Source organism: Mustela erminea, chromosome 7, assembly GCF_009829155.1.
Source record: "Mustela erminea isolate mMusErm1 chromosome 7, mMusErm1.Pri, whole genome shotgun sequence".
NCBI classification, from domain to species: Eukaryota; Metazoa; Chordata; class Mammalia; order Carnivora; family Mustelidae; genus Mustela; species Mustela erminea.
Window position 1 is genome coordinate 34,910,609 of NC_045620.1, and position 19,847 is coordinate 34,930,455.

The window sequence follows — 19,847 nt, forward strand, 5'->3', positions numbered from 1 at the left end:
CTGGATTTCATCCTTGTTTTGCAACCAAGTAACTACGAAAACTTAAGCATGTTACATGACTTCCCTGTCTTTGTTTCTCCTTCTGTGAGCTGTGTGGTCAGGGGTTGTGGGAGGGGTGGTGGTGGTGGTCCTATTAAATCCCAAATGCCTTAAGGATTAGGCTAATGGGGAAAATGAATGAAGTGGGCTGGGCAGGACCTGTCTCCTCTAATGGGGAGTCTTTTTCTCTAGTCAATTCCATTCCCAGTGCCAGGTGAAAATGCGGGCCCAGGGGTATCAGATCATTCCCTCCCCTCCACCTTTTTTAAAGAGAAGCCTAAAAGCCAGAAGTTGAAGATTTTAAGTGAAATATCTTCATTTATCAGAAGTTGGGAATGACTATTTGGTGGATAAAATAGATCAATGGACCAAATATGGCCCCAGGGCTGAAATGTTACTTCCTCTGAACAGAACTTCCTCTATGATCTTGACCTAAACAGCTTCCTACCATGAGTGCTCAAATATGTCACACACACAAAAAAGTCATATTTGATCCTAATTAGCCATAGCAATCCTGATAAAGGAGAACAAAGCTTCCTGATTTCAAACTATATTACAGAGCTATAGTGATCAAAATAGGATGGTACTGGCAAAAAAGCAGACTCATAGATCAAGAGAACACATTAGAGACCAGAAATAAACCTACATATACATAGTCAATATTTGGCAAAGGAACTGAGAATACACAAATGCAGAAAGGATAGTCCTTCCAGTATATGGTGCTGTGAAAATTGGACAGCTACATGTAAAAGAAGGAAACTGGACGCCTGTCTTACACACATACAAAAATTAACTCAAAATGCATTGAAGACTTGACTGTAAGACCTGAAACCATAAATTCTTAGAAGAAAAATAGGAGGTAGATTCCTTGGCATTGGTCTTGGCAATGATTTTTCATCTTTGACGCCAAAAGGCAACAATAGCAAAAGAAAACAAGTGGGACTACATCAAATAAAAAGCTTCTGTCCAGCAAAGGGCAAGATCAGCAAAATGAAAAGGCACGGACGGGATGGGAGAAAATATCTGCCAACCCATGTCTGAAAAGGGGTTAAAAATATATATAAGGAACTCATACAACTCAATAGCAAAAACAAGAAACAAAAAACAAACCAAATAACCCAATCAAAAAATGGACACATTTTTTAAAAACACATTTTTCTAGGGATGGTATACAAATGGTCAATGGTACATGGAAAAGTTCTAGACGTGACTCACCATCAGAGAAAAATCAAAACCACAAGGAGCTGTCACCCCCTACCTGTTCGAACGGTTAGTATATTAAAATTTAACTTTAAAATGAACTTTATTAAAAACTTACCATGTAATCCTGACTTTTTTTTTTCCTTTTCAACAGATTCTTGTAAACTTTGCCAGAAGGCAGGAACCACTGTATTTCTCCATCTAACGGCTTCCAATCATATGCTCCTTAACAGAGGACTTCGTATAATATGAGCACCCACTATTTAATAGTAGTATATCAGGATAGCTTTCAAAAAAAGATTTTTTTTTTTTTTTGCCTTTTAATCAGAAACCCTGTAGGAGATCTCCAAAGACTTTGATTTTAATGAATAAACGTGCCTTGCCTTATATCCTCTGCCCTTGGGGCTTGCTGATGGAAATCAGGTAGGCTTTCAAAATGGATTCTCACTTAAAAGGCAAACCATCACATTAGAATCTATGTGAGAAGGTCACGCTAGCACCGCATTTGTGGGGTGCCTGCCCATGGGAGGGAAGAAGAACTTTACCTTTGGAATGCACATTGTGGGCTCGGACAAGCGAGGGTAGGTGTAGGAGCTGTATGAGTGTCCTTGGGGGTGGGTTTTAAATGCACTTCCTCCAAAGGGCATCATGGGTTCCTGGAGCCCTGAGCCTGACCTGGACCTCTGCCGCATGGTGGGCTGAGGGCTGGTCTGATGCAGGTAGGATGATTTTGGCCTCCTATCATAGTCATCCAGGCTGGGTCCCCACTCGCTTTCACTGAACACCAGGCTCTCCTTGGAGCAACCACTGGTCCCCGCAGTTCTAGAAGGCGTGAACTGGAATGGGTAATCTAGGGGGGAACTGCTTGAGGCTCTCTGGTACTCCCACTTGAGGTCGCCGTATTCACTTGGTTTGCTCAGTGAGTCCAAGTGTGTGTGATAATCAAGGGGAAATCTGGCGAGATCGGATTTCCAAGGCTTCATCTCAGGATAGTGGGCCTCCCCGTGTTTGGTCTTGGTAACATGCCCGTTTTGCTTGGCCACGTGGCTGCTCTTATAAAATGGATCCAGGTCGTCACCATATAGACTCTTTTCTCGATACTTCTCAGTCGTGTAGTCAGCAGTGGTATCAGATTCACTGGAATACTGTGAGAAGGTGATGAAGCCATTTTCTTCCCGATGACCTTGACCGTGGCTGGAGGCTCCCTGGTCTGGGGTAGGTGGGCTTTCCTTCCTTAGGGAGTTGGAGCGAGTCACGGAGATGTTGTCAAAGTCCTCTAGCAGGCCGTTGATAGAGGTTTCCTTGCACGGTTTAGTTCCTCTAACGATTGTCTGGGAACAGTAAAGGGAATGCCATTTAAAGAAAACATTTCATGCTTTCAAACTGATGCTGGAATCCCGCCCCTACTCCATCTAATTTAAACCACAGAGGAAAAATGACCCCAGGGAATCCCCTACAAAGTGATAATAAACAAAAATTGTTGACTGATTTCAGTGGTGAAATAAGTCACATATTCTTAAATTGCAAATGATCTTAAGCTGCAAATTTTCTTTTACCTCACTCGATTGAGAGATCAATTAAACATCAAAAAGCCATTTAGAAGACTATATAAGATTATATAAGCAATTATTGTCTTATTTGCCAGTTTAGGGGAAACCTCCTCCCCACCCCATCCCATCCTTAAATAATAAACCCTAACCACCTAACAATAGGCTGATTATAATTTTAAGTGTATAACTTGTAAGAAAAATCACATTTATTATTTTTTACATTCATTATTCAGATTATTTGCAAAACTGGCAAACACTGTCACGTGAGTATTAATATACCCAGAAATGGGCACAATTTCTTTTTTTTTTTTTTAAGCTTTTTATGGAAGACATGAAAATTGAAGTTACCAGATTTTAAGGAGGAGGAAGGCCCTTTCTGAACTGTAAGTAAGGAACAGCATGAAGATTCCTTGGGAGATTTCATTTGTGATCACATGTGATATTCTCATTAATCATCTAACTGTAATGCCTCCTAGAGCCACACTTCGGTATCATCATCGCTGACGTCCGGACGGCTTAGTAATTGACACAGTCATACTTGAAATCTTAGTGACAAACTGCCAGGCCCAAATGTTCCCTTTAACGAACCTAAATAACACCGGAATACCAGGAACAGCAAGAAATCACAAACCATTTACAAAGCCAGTCAGCTGTGCCTTCATGATGACAAGGTTTGCCGCAAAAGATGACGGGGGTGGATCAAAGAACAAAGAACAAAGTGTTGTGACTTCGGTCTTCCAGGATTTTAAGAGAAAAATACCTTTGAGCATGTAGCAAAGGAGTTCAAAATCATCTCAGTAGAAGAGAGGGTTTCAAACTAGAGGGAAAAGTCAAAGTTATAAAGCTTATGGTTTATAAGATCCGTGTTTCTCAAAGTCTCCAGGATGAAAGCCAAGGTTTTGTTTTTTTCTATCCAATCAGTCCTGGACTAAAACTTTTGGTCTATACTCCTCTTTTAAATAAACTTTTATTTTTTTATTTTTATTTATTTTTTAAAAAAGATTTTATTTATGTATTTGACAGAGAGAGACCCAGCGAGAGAGGGAAAATAGCAGAGGGAGTGGGAGAGGGAGAAGCAGGCTTCCTGCGGAGCAGGGAGCCAGATGTGGGACTCGATCCCAGGACTCTGGGATCATGACCTGAGTCACCCAGATGCCCTTTAAATAAACTTTTAATTCTGGAATGGTTTTAGATTAACAGGTTGCAAAGAGAATATATAGAATATATTCATATATCCCTTACTGTACTTTTAACATCTTACGCTGTTATTAACTAAACATGAGCTCCTTTCCTAGTGTTCCAGGGTCCCATCCAGGATATGATGTGTCATGTCCCCTTAGTCTTCTCTGGCCTGTGATAGTTTCTCAGATTTTCCTTGTTTCTGATGACCTTGCCAGTTTCAAGGAAGAGTGGTCAGGGGCTCCACAGAATATCCCTCAACCAGGAATGTCTGATATTTTTCCCATGGTTATACTGAGTTTATTGGTTGGTGGGGGAGTGCGGGGAGATCATGGAGTGAGGTACCAATTTTATCACATCATATCCAGCGTGCCTATGATCAACATGGCTTATCACTGATGATGGCGGCCTTGGTCATCTGGCCCAGGTAGTGTTCACCAGGTTTCCACATGTAGAGTTACAGTCCCCTCCCTTCCCTGCTTTCCAAACCATACCCTTGGAAGTAAGCCACTCTCCCTCCTTGAGTTGGGTATCTATATAACATATGTGAAATTCTTCTGCCCAGGAGACTTGCAAATTCTACTTATTTATTCAATTATTCAGTTGTGTCAGTATGGATAGAAATCATGGATATTTGCTTTATTCTTTGAATTATAACCCTAAACTATGTTTTGTTCTGTTGCTCTAATTGTTCCAGCTTTATTTATTAAGAGTTATTTCAGACTGGCTGCTCTGTCCCTTTCCCGAACCCCATCTTCTTATTTTTTGAGCCCTTCCTTACCTTTTGGCTCTACAAGATGCCCTGGGTTCATCTTGTCAGTTCCCTGCTCTTGCCCTAGAATCCACCATTTATCCAAGAGGCCTGGTTCCTTGAACTGGATAATGACACTAGAAACTAGTATCTGGCTGCTGGGTGTGCTCATTGCTACTGGGATGACACTGGTTTCAGGCCGTCTCTGTGAACACAGCCAGACAACCCATCGATATACTTCCCCAGTAGGCACAGAAATTTCTAAATATATCTGTCCATCTGTAACTATATTAAGCTAAACATGAATTCTTACTGTTGTCTCTGAATTTCATCTAGGACCACATGGTTCATTCCATCTTTCTCTCTTATTTGTTGGTGAAAAACCTGAATCTTCATCTGCCTTTCTTTTGGATATTCAATCCCAGTGTATAGATGTAGCCATTTCAGAATTATGACCCCATACCACCATGGAAAACACTGTTGACTGCAAGAGTATAGTGTTTAGTATGGGCTTTGGGCTTAAAGCTTCCATTCAAAGAAAGCCTTGTTCTCCAAAGTTGCTCAGTTAGGGAACACCCTCTTCAATGACATTGTAACAGGTACATTCTTCTTCCACAGTTTGTATTCCATCCTGGGATCCTCTTGATCTCCTGGTTGGCTTAAAAAATTACTCTTTGTGCTGGAAAGTTCTGTGGGTATTGATAAATGGGAAGCATCATGTATCACCATTACAGAGTCATACAGATTAGTTCTATACCTGCCCACTCAAATTCTCCTAAGCTTCCCCTGGTGAGACACCACGTCCTCCCCAAACCTTTGGTATACTGCTGATCTGTCTTCCACTGTTACAGTTCTGCCTTTCTTGAATATCATAGGAAGGGAATCCAACAGTCAGGAGCCTTTTGGTCTGGCTTCTTTCATTTACTATAATGCATTTAAGGTCAATCTAGGTTGTTCTGTGAATTAATAGTCATTTTTTCCCTATTCTTTAAAATCACTGACTAGTATTCCATTATATGGAGTATTGTGACTGTTTGTGGGGGCGGCATATGATGGATTGTCCAAAGGGGTGATGTTTTGTGTGAGCATCCCCGAGAGAGAAAAAGAACCAGGTATCATAGATACAGCAGGACCTCTTCTCAGAGCAAGAACATCTACGCCCACCACAACAGATGAACTTGGGAGAAGCAATACCTTGCACAGGGAAGGGTGAGCATAGGCGAGAGGAAAGGAAGAAATGGACCTCTTTTGATGCCCTGAGTACGAATGCTAGAAACTCACCCTCAAAACGCTCATGTCTATCTGAGCAACTTCCAACTGCATCTCAGGTGTATCTTACCTGCTTATCATGTCTCTTTCTATTGGCTCAGGGTGTTCTTCAAACACTCCTAGACCTGTACTGTTCCTTTCTGTGGATTTAACAACTGGCCTCCTCTCTTCTTCAATAATGCTTTGTACAAATTTTTAAAAAAAGACTTATTTATTTGAGAGAGCGTGAGTGAGCAAGTGCATGAGGGAGGGGAGGGGCAAAGGGAAAGGGAGAGAGAGAACCCTAAGCTCCTGCTGAGTAAGAAGTCCAACGCAGGGCTCGATCCCATGACCTCTACATCATGACCTCAGCCGAAATCAAGTCAGATGCTCACCTGACTGAGCTACCCAGGCGCCCCACGTTTTGTACACATTTTTAAGAAAATGATGTTAGTTTGTTTATGTCCCAGTGGACCAACTAAAAGTCTTTTTAGCCAGCATTCTGGATAGAGATTGTACTCTTGCAAATTCCTATTCTCTCTAACAATACCTGGCAGATTACTCAATGAAATGTTCTCAGGGATTCATGGTCTTCCCCAAAAGTAGCTTCCCGGTATTTCTAATCCCAGGCATTCATACTGACTGATATGCCATGTGAATAATGACTATAAGGTATGCCAAGGCCTTTAAGTACCTTCTCAATTATTGGACCTGCTTGGATAATTCTTTAACCAAAATATTATTCACACTTTCTCTGAACTTGACAAATAATCATTAACTATATTGCAATTTTTCATGTTCAATGTAATCTTTGGGTCTATATCCCAGAAAAAAAAGTCATTTCTCTAAATTCTATCCATCTTAAGCAATATTAATCTTTCTTATCTGCTTCCATCCTTCCTATCTCTGAATACATGAAATATTCAGCTCTTGGACGACAGAATCACTTTGAGCATCTTAGTGCTGGACAAAATCTAGAGATCATCGAGGCCTCCACCTCTCTTTCCTGAGTAACACTAAAACTCAGAGCTGACATTGCCCACTGACATATAACAGACCTGGGATTCAAACCCAAATCCTCTTTTCCAGTCTAGTGTCCTCTCTCTCTCTCAAAGTACAGCTGACACACAATGAATGTTGCATCACTTCGTTAGTCTAACTCTCTTTCTGAGATACTCTTCCGACTCTTTTGAGCTAAACAAAATAGCACCAGTTGGCAATGTAAACGCTTAGTGTGTGACATCACAATCCATCAAAAACAGGTCAATAAAATACATATTTTCTACTGTTCTCTCCATTCTCTAGAGATGAGTTGTTGAATTTATACTATATGGGCAATTCTAGGTTCTGGTCTTAATTTCAGCCACATTTGCTTTGTGATCTAGTTTCATCCTTTTTTCATGACCTAGTCTCCAAGTTATAAAAAGGACACTATCACTTGATAGCTAGTGATAGCCTTCCCAGTTACCTCCAGGAATTGTAGAGGTTGATGGAGGGAGGGAATATATAACAGTTTTGAAACATGCCAATCAATGCACATGTGTACTGCCTTCCAGAGGACACAGGTTTGTAAATCTGAAAGGAGTAAAGAACATTAAACACAACTCGTCAATGAAGGTTAGTTAAACTATGGAAATTATGGAGTAAAGAAAAGATTAGAGATGAACGAACTAAAATTCCTAAAAAGTTTTCAGGAAGAAAGAGTTACAAGCTAGGTCCAAGAGGAAATAATGGATACAGAAGGCCAAAAAAAAAAAAAAAAAAAAAAAAAAAAAAAAAAAAAAAAAAGAAAAAGAAAAAAGAAAAAAGAAAAAAAGAAAAGAAAGAGGTGATTACTAGCTCATCAATTACTCGATGATGGAGGCACAGAGATGATCAGAGTCTGTTAAGATGCCACCATTTTTAGGGCGATGTGGATAATTATGATGTCAGAAGAAAATGCTCCCCACTCATACTAAATTAGCATTTCAATCACTTGTCCTGAGGAATTTGTATCCAGAGAACCTGTTAGTTCATCTTCAGCAAATTAACAAATGGCTATGATAGAACTGCACTATTAGTCTTAGAAATTCACTATCAGGATACAGATATTTAGAAGCAAAAAACCCTCCCGGTGTGATTCCTTTGTGATTAGAACATTATTGAATACTTCCTTTGAAACTGCCGAGTCTTTTAAATTCTCCTGTTTTCCTACTAAAACTCTTCCGAGTTCATTAATAAGCTGAATGTGCAGGCTTGGAACTCAGTCACTTTTTTCTGGGGAATACTGTGAGAAAGGAATTTAGATTTCTATCTATCATCTATCAATATATCCATCCAACCACCTATCCATCCACCCACACGTCCATATAGTAACTGGTAAAGCTGTAACAGAGACTTAGAATGTGCCTATATCCATACTATCTGTAAGTATTTTTTAAATGACTAAGTGATAACATCATGAAGTTCTGTTTGGAAGAGTCCCTTTTTTCTTTCATTAATTGCGCTTTAAGTATCTTACATTTAGAAAATGAAAAACCCAAGTAAGTTCATTTAGATTCTTCTGGGAGATGAGAGGGTCACTGTTTCAATACACGAATAAATCTGTGACCTCAGAGTTGCGAGGGTCTGCTGTTTCCATGCACTTATCATGAATACCTAGAGATGTATGTTCTGTTTACATACAAAATCATAGCAGTAAACTCAATAAACAGAATTCTATATATTTGTAAATGTGGAGGGAGAAAAATTAATATTGCTATGAGCTAAATGCTACTGAGAAGAAAAAAAGACTCTCACTGAATAAGAAACACTTTTAAAAAAACAATGTAGTACTTTTTATTCTTGTTTCGAATCAGGCTCACAGCTCTTACCAGCTATGTGACAGTGGGCAAGTTACCTAAGCTTTTAAAGCCATGGTTTCTAATTCATAAGATGGCAAGAATAAATCTTTTCCTCATCGGGTTGATGTGATTCAATAATATGGGTAAAACAGTTGGCATAATTTCTAGAATACACTAAGTATTAATAAATGGTAGATATTTCACTGTTTTATAAGTTAAAATTTACTTTTAAATAAGATTGATAATAATTTAGGGGAAAAAGCCTCAAATAACAGAATAAATAAATAGCTTTATACAATGGAAGAATTGATGTTTTAGACCTTTAAAAACTATGATTTGTAACTTGGGATACAAAATACAAACTTCCTCAGTTTAAAGATATATCATTAACTACAACTGTTATATTTATCAAATAAGTATTCTTTATAGATCTAAAAAAAATGGGATAGTTTCAAGTCATGGTTAGCACTCCATTGGTATCTTTCTTACAAAGGTAGTGTCTGAGTCATAAAAATTAACAAATTTAGACTTTCAACCATTTAAACTGAAAGATATATATAGAATAATAAAATTAATAGAAATACAATAAAGTATTGACAATGGTCATCTCTAGGTGGAAAGATTAAGGGTGCTATATATTTTAGACCTGTGCTCCTCAAGTCTTAATGTGCATACAAATCATGGGCAGATCCTGTTAAAGGGAGATTCTCATGCCTTAGGTCTGAGGAAGGGACTGAGATTCTGCATCTTGAATGAGCTCCCAGGCAGGGATAATGCTGGTGTTTTGCTCTTCCCACTGTGTACTCAATGGGGTTAGTATATTTTCCAGATTTTCCTCAACTAAGGTAACTTTTTTTTTTTTTTAAAGATTTTATTTATTTATTTGACAGAGATCACAGGTAGGGAGAGAGGCAGGCAGAGAGAGAGAGGAGGAAGCAGGCTCCCCGCTGAGCAGAGAGCCCGATGTGGGACTCGATCCCAGGACCCTGAGATCATGACCTGAGCCGAAGGCAGCGGCTTAACCCACTGAGCCACCCAAGCGCTCAACTTTTTTTTTTTTTTTAAGATTTTATTCATTTATTTGACAGACAGAGATCACAAGTAGGCAGAGAGGCAGGTAGAGAGAGAGGGGGAAGCAGGCTCCCTGCTGAGCAGAGAGCCCAATGTGGGGCTCGATCCCAGGACCTTCAGATCATGACCTGAGCCGAAGGCAGATGCTTTAACCCGCTGAGCCACCCAGGCACTCCTCACAACTAGGGTACTTTTAAAATTAAAAAAAAAAAACAAAAAAAATCAGACTGGCATATACTTTTCAGTTTAATACGTTTCAGGATTATATATATGTGTGTGTGTGTGTATTAAATATATACATTTCATTAAGTATGCAGTTAAATATATTTTGTATCTAGATAACATTATATATGCATACACACACATATACAGTATTACATATATATATTCTGTGTTAAAATTATTTGATGTTACAGTTGGCTGCTAGGAGCTACACTCTTCAACATTTTCCTGTTCCCTATAGGGGTGAAATATTTTTAATGGTTCACTAAAATGAATACTTTAATAGGTTTCACTATTTTGGCCCACCTGCCTCTATATAGCATCATGATCTTAGTATGAAACTATAAATCTTAGTTATTGATGAGAAAACCCCGAGTGCCATGGAAGTAAAGTTGTGGTTGTGGATATTGGAAAATTTCAGAAAGAAATTTTATCTATAACAAAAACAAAAAAAACAAAATCAAAGACCAAAAAAAAAACCAAAGAAACACCCCAAGACACTGTAACAGGCCATATAAGGCATGGTCTTTTCTTGGATACCCTTTTTAGCATTTGGAGGTGTTTACAGATGGTATAAGTGTATTACTCTTAAAGGTAGTACATGCTTTTCTCTCTTTCCATGAAAACTATTATATCGGTGTTAACAAGCAGGGGCTTGCAAAAAATACATATCTATTAAAAATAAATTGTTGACCTGCCTAAAAGGAAGACAAAAAAAGAAGGGTCAAATAACCTTATTCGATCAGGAAGACCAGTGCAACTAGAAGGTTTCACTTTAAGGAATCATAAACAGCCAAGCAATGATAATACAATCCAAACACGCAGAATTTTACAACATGGTTTAACCAGGCTTCAAAATGTAAGAACCACTATTTACGGCCGTCGGTGTCTGATGTTTATGAAAGCAAGATTGTGCAGTTTGGGAGATCAATAATGTAATAACTACAAGAGTATCGGTGAATTTCATGCTGCGGAACAGCCAGGCATTAAAAATCAATGCAACCCAATCTATTTGAGCTTGACACCCCGGTTCTCATTGTCTTTCCATTGTGCCTGGACCAGCTCAGCGTCTGCTCTCTCCGTGACAGCGGCCATATTTCATGGCGCTCCTTCCCCAGGCTGCCGGCCAGTGATAAGCTATAATGGATCTGTCCGTAAGAACAGCTGTCTCCCGGTGTTCTGAGGAAGAGATGAAAAAGGGCCTCTGCTCTCACAGACTGTATTAACCTTGACAATAATGAAGTGTGTAATTAACAGCTTTGCCCTAATAAGACCTTGCATTTCTTAAAAAAAAAAACAAACCAAAACAGAACAAAAAACAATGTCTTCCATCGTCTTCGAGAATGTGTTCCATTTTGTTGTTCTGGGTAAACGCTTCTCTGGAGGTCAGTAAGCTAAATATTCCCGTGACTCAAGAACAAACCAGGAGTCTCTCACAGAAAGTATCTACTTTTAACAATTTATCTGAATTCTCACCCTGTTTGCAGAGAACCAGTTCCCTTGTTTCATTAGGGAATGTGGCTGGAAAGAGCTGTGTACATAACAGACAGATTTGACATACTTGAATCCTTATGGCAAGAAATGCTAATTCTCAGCTGTTTTTTTCTAACACCAGAAGACTATTTCTATTCTATTATATTTTCTTTCATCTTTCTACATACATCTTTTTTGGTAACCACGGGGGTGGGGCTAATTGGGTGAAAAGCCAGAATCGCATATTCCTGGAAAACAGAAGCATCAGGACAGCACATCTCAAAGTGGCAGCAGTGGTGAAGATTTCTAGTCATTAAGATCTCAGTAAATATGTAATGATCACACAGTATCCAAATAAGCTAATTCCTTGATTAACTATAATTACTGTTATGTTCTGCACAAACTATCAGGAGTTACAATGTATCTAAAAATGATTTTGTGAATTCAGTATACAGCAAGACTCCTCATGAACTGGAAAATAATCCCCCCCCCACCCCCGCCTCTTTAAAGACAGGGAATCCAACACATTTAGTGACCAGTTGCATACAAGGATAATCCCTAAAGGTGACTTTCTGTTTATTGTTAATCTGGCAAAGCAAAGGCAGTTTACAGCCCTGGTTCTTGCTTAGAATGTGAGGCAATTGGGGGGCTGAAATCAATGGACGTCAGTTTGACTGGGGGTAATGGTCAGAAATGTTACATGGATGTATTTAAAGTTGGTTTTAGACTATGAGTATTCTAGTTGGGAACGTAACTAGTATTTGCTTGCTGTTTTCTGGTTGAAGGTCTAGGTAGCAATGAGGTCTAAGGAAGTATCTCTGCTCATGAATGTACTCATTTGCTGCAACAAGAAATCATTTCTAAGGGCAAGGAGTACTTGGAAATGAGACAAGGGTCCACCATCTACTTCTTAATGTGGGTAGTATGTATGAGAATTTACTAATACTCTTTAACCATCTCATATGCTATATTCATACCCGAGCCTGTGTTCCTCAAACGCAGAGCTGAGGCAAAGGCTTGCTTGCACGTGAGTAGTCTATTTTGGAAAATGAGGTTAGGAAGAGTTAGGAGGTGACACAGAGACGGGGAAGTCAATTCAAGGGTGTGTTATCAAAGTAGCTAGCTATGGACCATGGGACTCGGTTTTCCTAAGGAGCTGTGAAAGCCATCTCAAAAATGATCAGTCATAGGAATGAAGATGGAAGGATTCATCAACCTTCTCCCATCTTCTGTGTCAGAAAGGTTAAGGGGACTCCCACGTGTGCCCCACGAGGTGGTGGTGAGGAAACCGCCCCATCTGGTAGAAAGGTAAGTGGTATAACAGAGGGGAGCAGCAGGTTGCCTCAGCAATTCCCGTAGGGAAAAAGGCTGGCCTGAAAGAGATGGGACACAAAAGGTAACCAGCACACCAGTTTTAGACATAGATATCACAATTTAAAAAAATTAAAAATGCTACTGGGTATTTACCCTAAAGATACAAACGTAGTGATCCAAAGGGGCACATGCACCCGAATGTTTATAGCAGCAACATCCACACTAGCCAAACTATGGAAAGAACCTAGATGTCCATCAATAGATGAATGGATAAAGAAGATGTGGTATATATACACAATGGAATACTATGCAGCCATCAAAAGAAATGAAATCTTGCCATTTGCGACAACATGGATGGAACTAGAGTGTATCATGCTTAGCAAAATAAGTCAAGCAGAGAAAGACAACTATCATATGATCTCCCTGATATGAGGAAGTGGTGATGCAACATGGGGGCTTAAGTGGGTAGGAGAAGAATCAATGAAACAAGATGGGATTGGGAGGGAGACAAACCATAAGTGACTCTTAATCTCACAAAACAAACTGAGGGTTGCTGGGGGGAGGGGGGTTGGGAGAAGGGGGTGGGGTTATGGACATTGGGGCGGGTATGTGCTTTGGTGAGTGCTGTGAAGTGTGTAAACCTGGTGATTCACAGACCTGTACCCCTGGGGATAAAAATATATGTTTATAAAAAATAAAAAATTAAAAAAAAAATTAAAAATGAAGACAGGACACCCTTCTCGAAAACCCATGGGCATGGATATCAGTATGCTTGACTGATGTAGCAGATAGGCTCGGTGGCTACCACAGAGCTGTACTGCCCTTACGTTGTGTAAAGGTATTGCTGCAAAGCTGTTCCCAGGCAGGACCACATTTTCAAGCACCCTTTGCACTTGGACAGACCGAGGGACCAATTCTCACTCATAGAATGAGAGCCGGGTATAATACGTATCCTATCCAGGCCAGAGCCACAGAGAAATGCCTGTTCTTCTCTTTATTCTCCTGCTTGCCAGCTGAATGGAGAAGACCTGGCAGGCTCCTCTTGGTGGCGAAGGGATGCCAGAGCCATGTGGTAGAATGTGCATTGCTAAATGACCACAGGGCATACCTACCACGCTCTCCGTAGGAAAATCCACATTGGATATTAAGTGAGACATAAACTTCTATTTTATTGAGCTTATTTACTAAGATGTAAGGGTTAATAAGTTACAGAAGCTAGAGCTTGCTTAACTAATATAATAATGATTAGAGCAAGTCCAGAATTAGAGAACAAATCAGGAATTAAAGAGCGTAGGCAGGAACAGACTTGACCTTAGTGTTCTGGTCACATGTGCCCACGCTGACTATAACTGGCCACGTCAGCTGCAGGGTTACCCAGGAAAGCACTGTGACTTATGAACCTTAAGCTCACTTTCCAGAATAAATTCACCCACAAGCCTTTGTCTCAGCTCTACTTTTGAGGAGCCCAGTCTAAGATGTGACTAGAGCACATGGAAAGTTTAGGGAACATGATATAAGAAGTTAAAAGAGAGGACACTAAGCGCCTGAACCCGAGTAGAGCACTGAGAGCTGTGAACACAAGTGCTTATCTCAGCTGGATTCGAGGGTTTCAGTAAGACGGGAACCACGTCTGAACAAATGTTTTATTTTTCAGTATTTCAGGATGAGTTATAAACTCACTGAGGGGAGAGGAAGAAGGCACACTCATTAGAGCCTATCACACTGGCCAACCTTAGAGTATGATATCAGTCTCATGATGGACTGCTTCTGCAGTGGGCACAAGTATCCCCCCTTTCTACGTGATGTGGATTTATAGTCCTTCAGACCAGGAGGTGGTGAAGTCTATGTTCCCACCCTTGACCTGAGATGGCCATATGGCTGGCTTAGACAGAAGGGAGTGGACAGAAGTGGCATTATACCAATTCTTAGCTTGGGCTGCACGGAGTCTTGGCAGCTGCTGCCCTCCCTGTCCCCTGCCTCTCCTGGCCAAGCTTGGGCCAGGCTTGGGTTGGCCCGTTGGAATATCAGAGATGAGTCGTCCGAGGTCAGCCAGCCCCAACTCAATTCATTCACACGCCCCATCCCTCCATGCTGTCCAGAGCAGGGTGACGCAGAAGGGGAGTCAGAAAAGCTGGGGGTGGAGCCCATTTATACTAGGGCAGATGAACCAGGCTGCCAGGGGCGGACAGGCTTTTGTGCCTATGGATAGGGATAGGGATGGTAATCCTTAATGTGGCCAGAGAACAAGCATGTATATGAGTAGAAATGCCTTAGAGATGACTTCTGGGGTAGTAGCCTTCTCTTAAGCCTCACTGAGCCACTCAACACCTGCTTTTGCTCATAAAGGATGAGTCAGCATGGAGTTCCAACAGGGCCTCGCCAAGGCTTATCTCTGAGTTGCTTTTTGGTTTTTTATGGCTAAAATTATTTGTAATTGGCATAGCTTCATGGTTAGAATTTTGGTTCTGTTTTTAGAGACCATTTAAAAAAAAAAAAAAATCAAGGGCACCTGGGTGGCTCAGTTGGTTAAGCAACTGCCTTTGGTTTAGGTTATGATCCTGGAGTCCCGGGATCAAGTCCGGCATCAGGCTCCTGGCTCGGCAGGAAGTCTGCTTCACTGCCTCTGACCCTCTCCTCTCATTCTCTCTCTCTCTCTCCCAAATAAATAAACAAAATCTTTTTAAAAAATCAGCCAAAAATGGGCATCTTGGCAATTGTGCAGTTTCCTATTACCACTTAAAAACTCTTAAGCCATTAGACAGCAGGTTACTTTTGCAAATTTCAGTTATTTGTAAGGTAAAGTATCTGTCCCTTACTATTCCAAGATTTGTTTTATTCTCTCTTTTCAGAGTCTAAAACTTCATATGTTAACACATATACATAACACATATATTATGAACTTTAAAACTGTGGCTATCAGATAGAACATATGAGATTAAATACGGCTTCACATTGTATTTCTAGGGGACAGCATTGATCTAAAATGGGAGATGGCAGGCTACGGTCTGTGGGCCCAATCCAGCCCGTTTTTGTAAAAACGTTTTTATTGGAACACAGTTACGTGCATTTATGCATCATTTGTGGCTGCTTCTGGACCACAACAGGCGGAGTGGAGCAGTCACGACAGAAACCACATGGCCCATGGCCCTCCACAGAAAAAGTCTGTTGACTCTTGAACTAGACTGTTAGCAGTTGTCCCTGTCTTTTTTTTTTTTTTTTTGGCAGGGGTAGGGGGTGGGGGCACTGTTCTAGTATTGATTCATGGGCTGCACCAAAAACAAAAACAAAGCCTCCTGGTGAGTTGGGTATGCCGGATGTCAGTGGGATAGGATCCCTCGGCACCGAAAAAGGACCGGCTCATTTATACTCTGCACTTCTATGGCAAAGGGGGACATGAAACACAGGTTATCCACTCCTGATTATGTTTGTGGTCCAAGTTAATTGACTAGAATAAGAGCTCCTATCCCTTGTCAAAGGAATTTTCAAGCAACAACGATCAGAGATGCAAGCGGGCTGGGTTCCTGTTCAGTGTTGGGCATCCCAGATACAAGGACAGAGACAAGCGCTGAGCACACTCCACGCAGGAGCTGAGCTTTAAATAATTTGTGAGATCAATGAAATGACTGCCAATATTCCATGAACCGGCTTCAAACACCTTCTAGTTGCTCACATTGACCTAAACACTGTGTGCCGAGACAATTAGAAGTGGTTTCCCGTATTTAACCTTCACAAGACCCTGAGATAGATGGCATTATTATTACCCCTGGATACACAGGAGGGAAATAAGGCCCAGAGAGACCAAGCAATTTGCCCAGTGTCACTAAGTTGGTAGAGTACTGCTTCTCAATATATATGAAAATCATAGCGGAGCCCATTAGCATCCTCAACTTCAACCTCTCAGGGTGTGGGAGAGGAAGCAAAGCACACGGGGACAAGCTCCACCCCTCCCCCCCCCCCCCCCCCCGTAGATAAGGAGAGGGACAAGCTCCACCCCCCCGGGAGATGGAGAGGAAAGTAAGCACACCCAAGGTAAGGTAATAGAGAAAATATTTCCAGAAACAAACTTCCTTGGGACACCTGGGTTCCTCAATCAGTTAAGGGTCTGACTCTTGATTTCAAATCAAGCTGTGATCTCAGGGTTATGAGATCAAGCCCCGCGTTGGGCTCCATGCTGGTGTGGAGCCTGCTTAAAATGCTCTCTCTCTCCCTCCTCTTCTGCCCCCTCTATAAAAGGAAAAAATATATTTTTAAAAATATTTTATTTATTTATTTGACAGAGATCACAAGTAGACAGACAGGCAGGCAGAGAGTGTGAGAGGAGGAAGCAGGCTCCCTGCCGAGCAGAGAGCCCGATGCAAAGAGCCTGATGTGGGGCTCAGTCCCAGGAGCCTGAGATCATGACCTGAGCTGAAGGCAGAGGCTTAACCCACGGAGCCACCCAGGTGCCCCAAGAAAAAAACTTTTTAAAATTAAAAATAAAGAAACAAACTTTCTTATGGAAAGATGTTTAAATCTCAGAATTATGGGAATTGGGGGAAAAACAAGGTGATTGCTCTTTGAAATAATTAGCCTTTACAGCAACTTCAAAATTCTGTCACCACAACAAAGGAAACATCTTGTTACATCGCATTTGCTCAAGAGTCTGACATTTGAAAATTTAATAGCGAGCAAAATGTGTAGTCTACACGTGAGTTGCTATCCTCCCCCTGTAAAAACAAACCAACTAATTACACGATTCTTGAAATACGGCTACTCTGCAAAGCCAAATGTCAGAAGTTTTTCTTTCTTATAGACTATATAAAAATGCACAAGGCATATTTAATTTGGTAAACAAAATTTTAACTTTAAGTGTCCAGAGCTTCCATTTTTTTCCACCTGACATTTTAAGCAATTTTAACAAATATGAAAAGGATCTCTTTGAAGCATAATAAATGTTAAGAAACTTGTTAATCTGGAAGTAAACCTGCTAGGCACTTAAATAACATTTTAGGGTATAAAGTTGGTACTGTCATTGTGTACTTAATATTTCAGAGACGGACTGGGTCTCTGATGGCAAGACAAAATATGTTTCCCCATGAAAAAAAAACGTAGTCAAAACCTGGGCTATAAATAGTCCAAAAGATTCAGAAACATTAAACTTCAAGTCCATTAAATATTAAGGTCAGCTTTACCAAACATTCCTAGCTGTTAGTCACTCATTTCTCTTTAGTGATGGAAGTCAGACAGATGATGGTTACCTCCAGGGGAAGGATGGTCACTGGGAAGAGGCCCAAGTGAATTTTCTGGTTGATGAAATGTTCTCTATCTTGATCTGGGTCATGGTCATTCCATGAATGCATATATATGTAAAAATATAGCAAGCTGCACATTGATGATCTGTCTTTTATGTAAGTTATTCTTTTGTTGAAATACATTGGTGTGACACCCAACCAAGTGGTTGCTTGTCTTTTTCAGCATATATGTGGTACCCTGAGGGCAGCCTCTGCAAAGGGGGGGGCACAGGATATATCCCAGAATCAGTGTTTGCCAGGTGTTGGCAGTAGGTGTAGGGTCAGTATGTGCTACGGTGTGGATGAACTCTGGAGTTTAATCTGGAAGGCAATTCATAAAGAAGGGGCTGAGAGGTGAGCATAAGCAGCAGCACTGGAAGACTGGAGGGCCAAGGGAAGGAGAAGAACAAATCTTATGGGGTATGCTTTTGAGTGAGTGACCAAGTCAGAGAGGAGGCAAATCTGATCAGAGATACAAGACTGCACACTGAATATTCTAGTAACATAGCAAGTGCCAAGGAAAGAATGCTCTTACAAGTGGGGAGGCCATTTTCATCCTTAAGATCTTCACCTTTCCCACTGGTGGAGCCTACTGCATCTCTCCCTGCTAACTTGGCTTTGCCCAGAGAAACCTGGAGGTCTGTGAGTTCTGTCCAGGGGAGGTACGAATTCCTCACTTCTTTGGTTTCTACAAGCCATTTCCGGAAAAGAATCAAGTGGTTTCTCTTTCCTTTTGCAACATGAGATCTCTTTTCCCTCAAAGATCTCTCTCTATCTCCATCCGGCCATCTTTCCATCTATTCAAGATATAAGACTATCCACATTTCAAAGCTTTTATCTCTTTGAAACTCAACGAAAGGTTTAAGAATGCACCGTGGGGTTTTCTAACAGTCGAGGCAGTGGGAGGCTCTGCTCTACCGGGTGGCTTCAAAGGCAGTGACTCTCATCCATGGCCACATGCCGGAGTCACCTGGGGGAGTTATGAACATCCGTGAAGCCAAGGCCTCTCCCTACACCAATTACATCTCTGGAGGTGACTCCAGGTGACATTAATTTCTCAAGCTCCCCAGGTGAGTCCCACATGTAGCCAAGTCTAGGAATCACACTCTAGGAGAGCTTCTCCCCTTGTTTCTCAAAGTGTGTTTGCAGATCAGCAGCCTGGGACTCCCCTGGGAAGCTTGTTAGGGCCAGAGATTCTCAGCCCCTTCCTCGGAGCTACTAAGTCAGGATTTGCATTTCAAGGAAACTTCCAGTGAAGCCTGAGCTGCACTGGTAGACCATTTGCCCGAGGTCCCCTTTTCACAACTGAAATGATTTCAATTCAATAGAGAGTTTGAACAGTCAGTCAATTCTCCATGAGACCTACACTCATAGATGCTCACAGACACAGAGCTATATCGTTTGCACATTTAGATGTGTTATGTATATCTATAGATCTGTATTATCAAAGACAAAAATATTCCTTAACCCTTGAATTCTAGATTAATAGGGTCATTTCTTTGTTCTATATTAAAAAAAAAAAAAAAAAGAAAAGGAACTTTTCCCGAACAGAAAGGTTAAGACGACTGGGGTAAACATAAAGGGGAGCTCCGGGCACATTTAAGGCTAGAAGGCCACAGTGTGAGAAGAGTTTACTGGATAATTTTGTTCCCTCACTCAAGGATATTAACAGAACAGAAAGAGTCCTTCCACCTGCACAGAGAGATAA

General features: G+C 40.9%; 1 protein-coding gene across 4 annotated transcripts in view; it reads right to left on the reverse strand.

Annotated features, from left to right (window-relative positions):
- The window catches only part of PAK5 (p21 (RAC1) activated kinase 5), a 291,608-nt gene that overhangs the window by 38,199 nt on the left and 233,562 nt on the right, over nucleotides 1-19,847 (reverse strand). For all 4 annotated transcript variants that reach the window (XM_032351407.1, XM_032351406.1, XM_032351408.1 and 1 more), the window contains one exon: nucleotides 1,785-2,570. In XM_032351407.1, coding sequence (XP_032207298.1) covers nucleotides 1,785-2,570 — 786 coding nt within the window. The remainder of the gene's footprint in view (nucleotides 1-1,784; nucleotides 2,571-19,847) is intronic.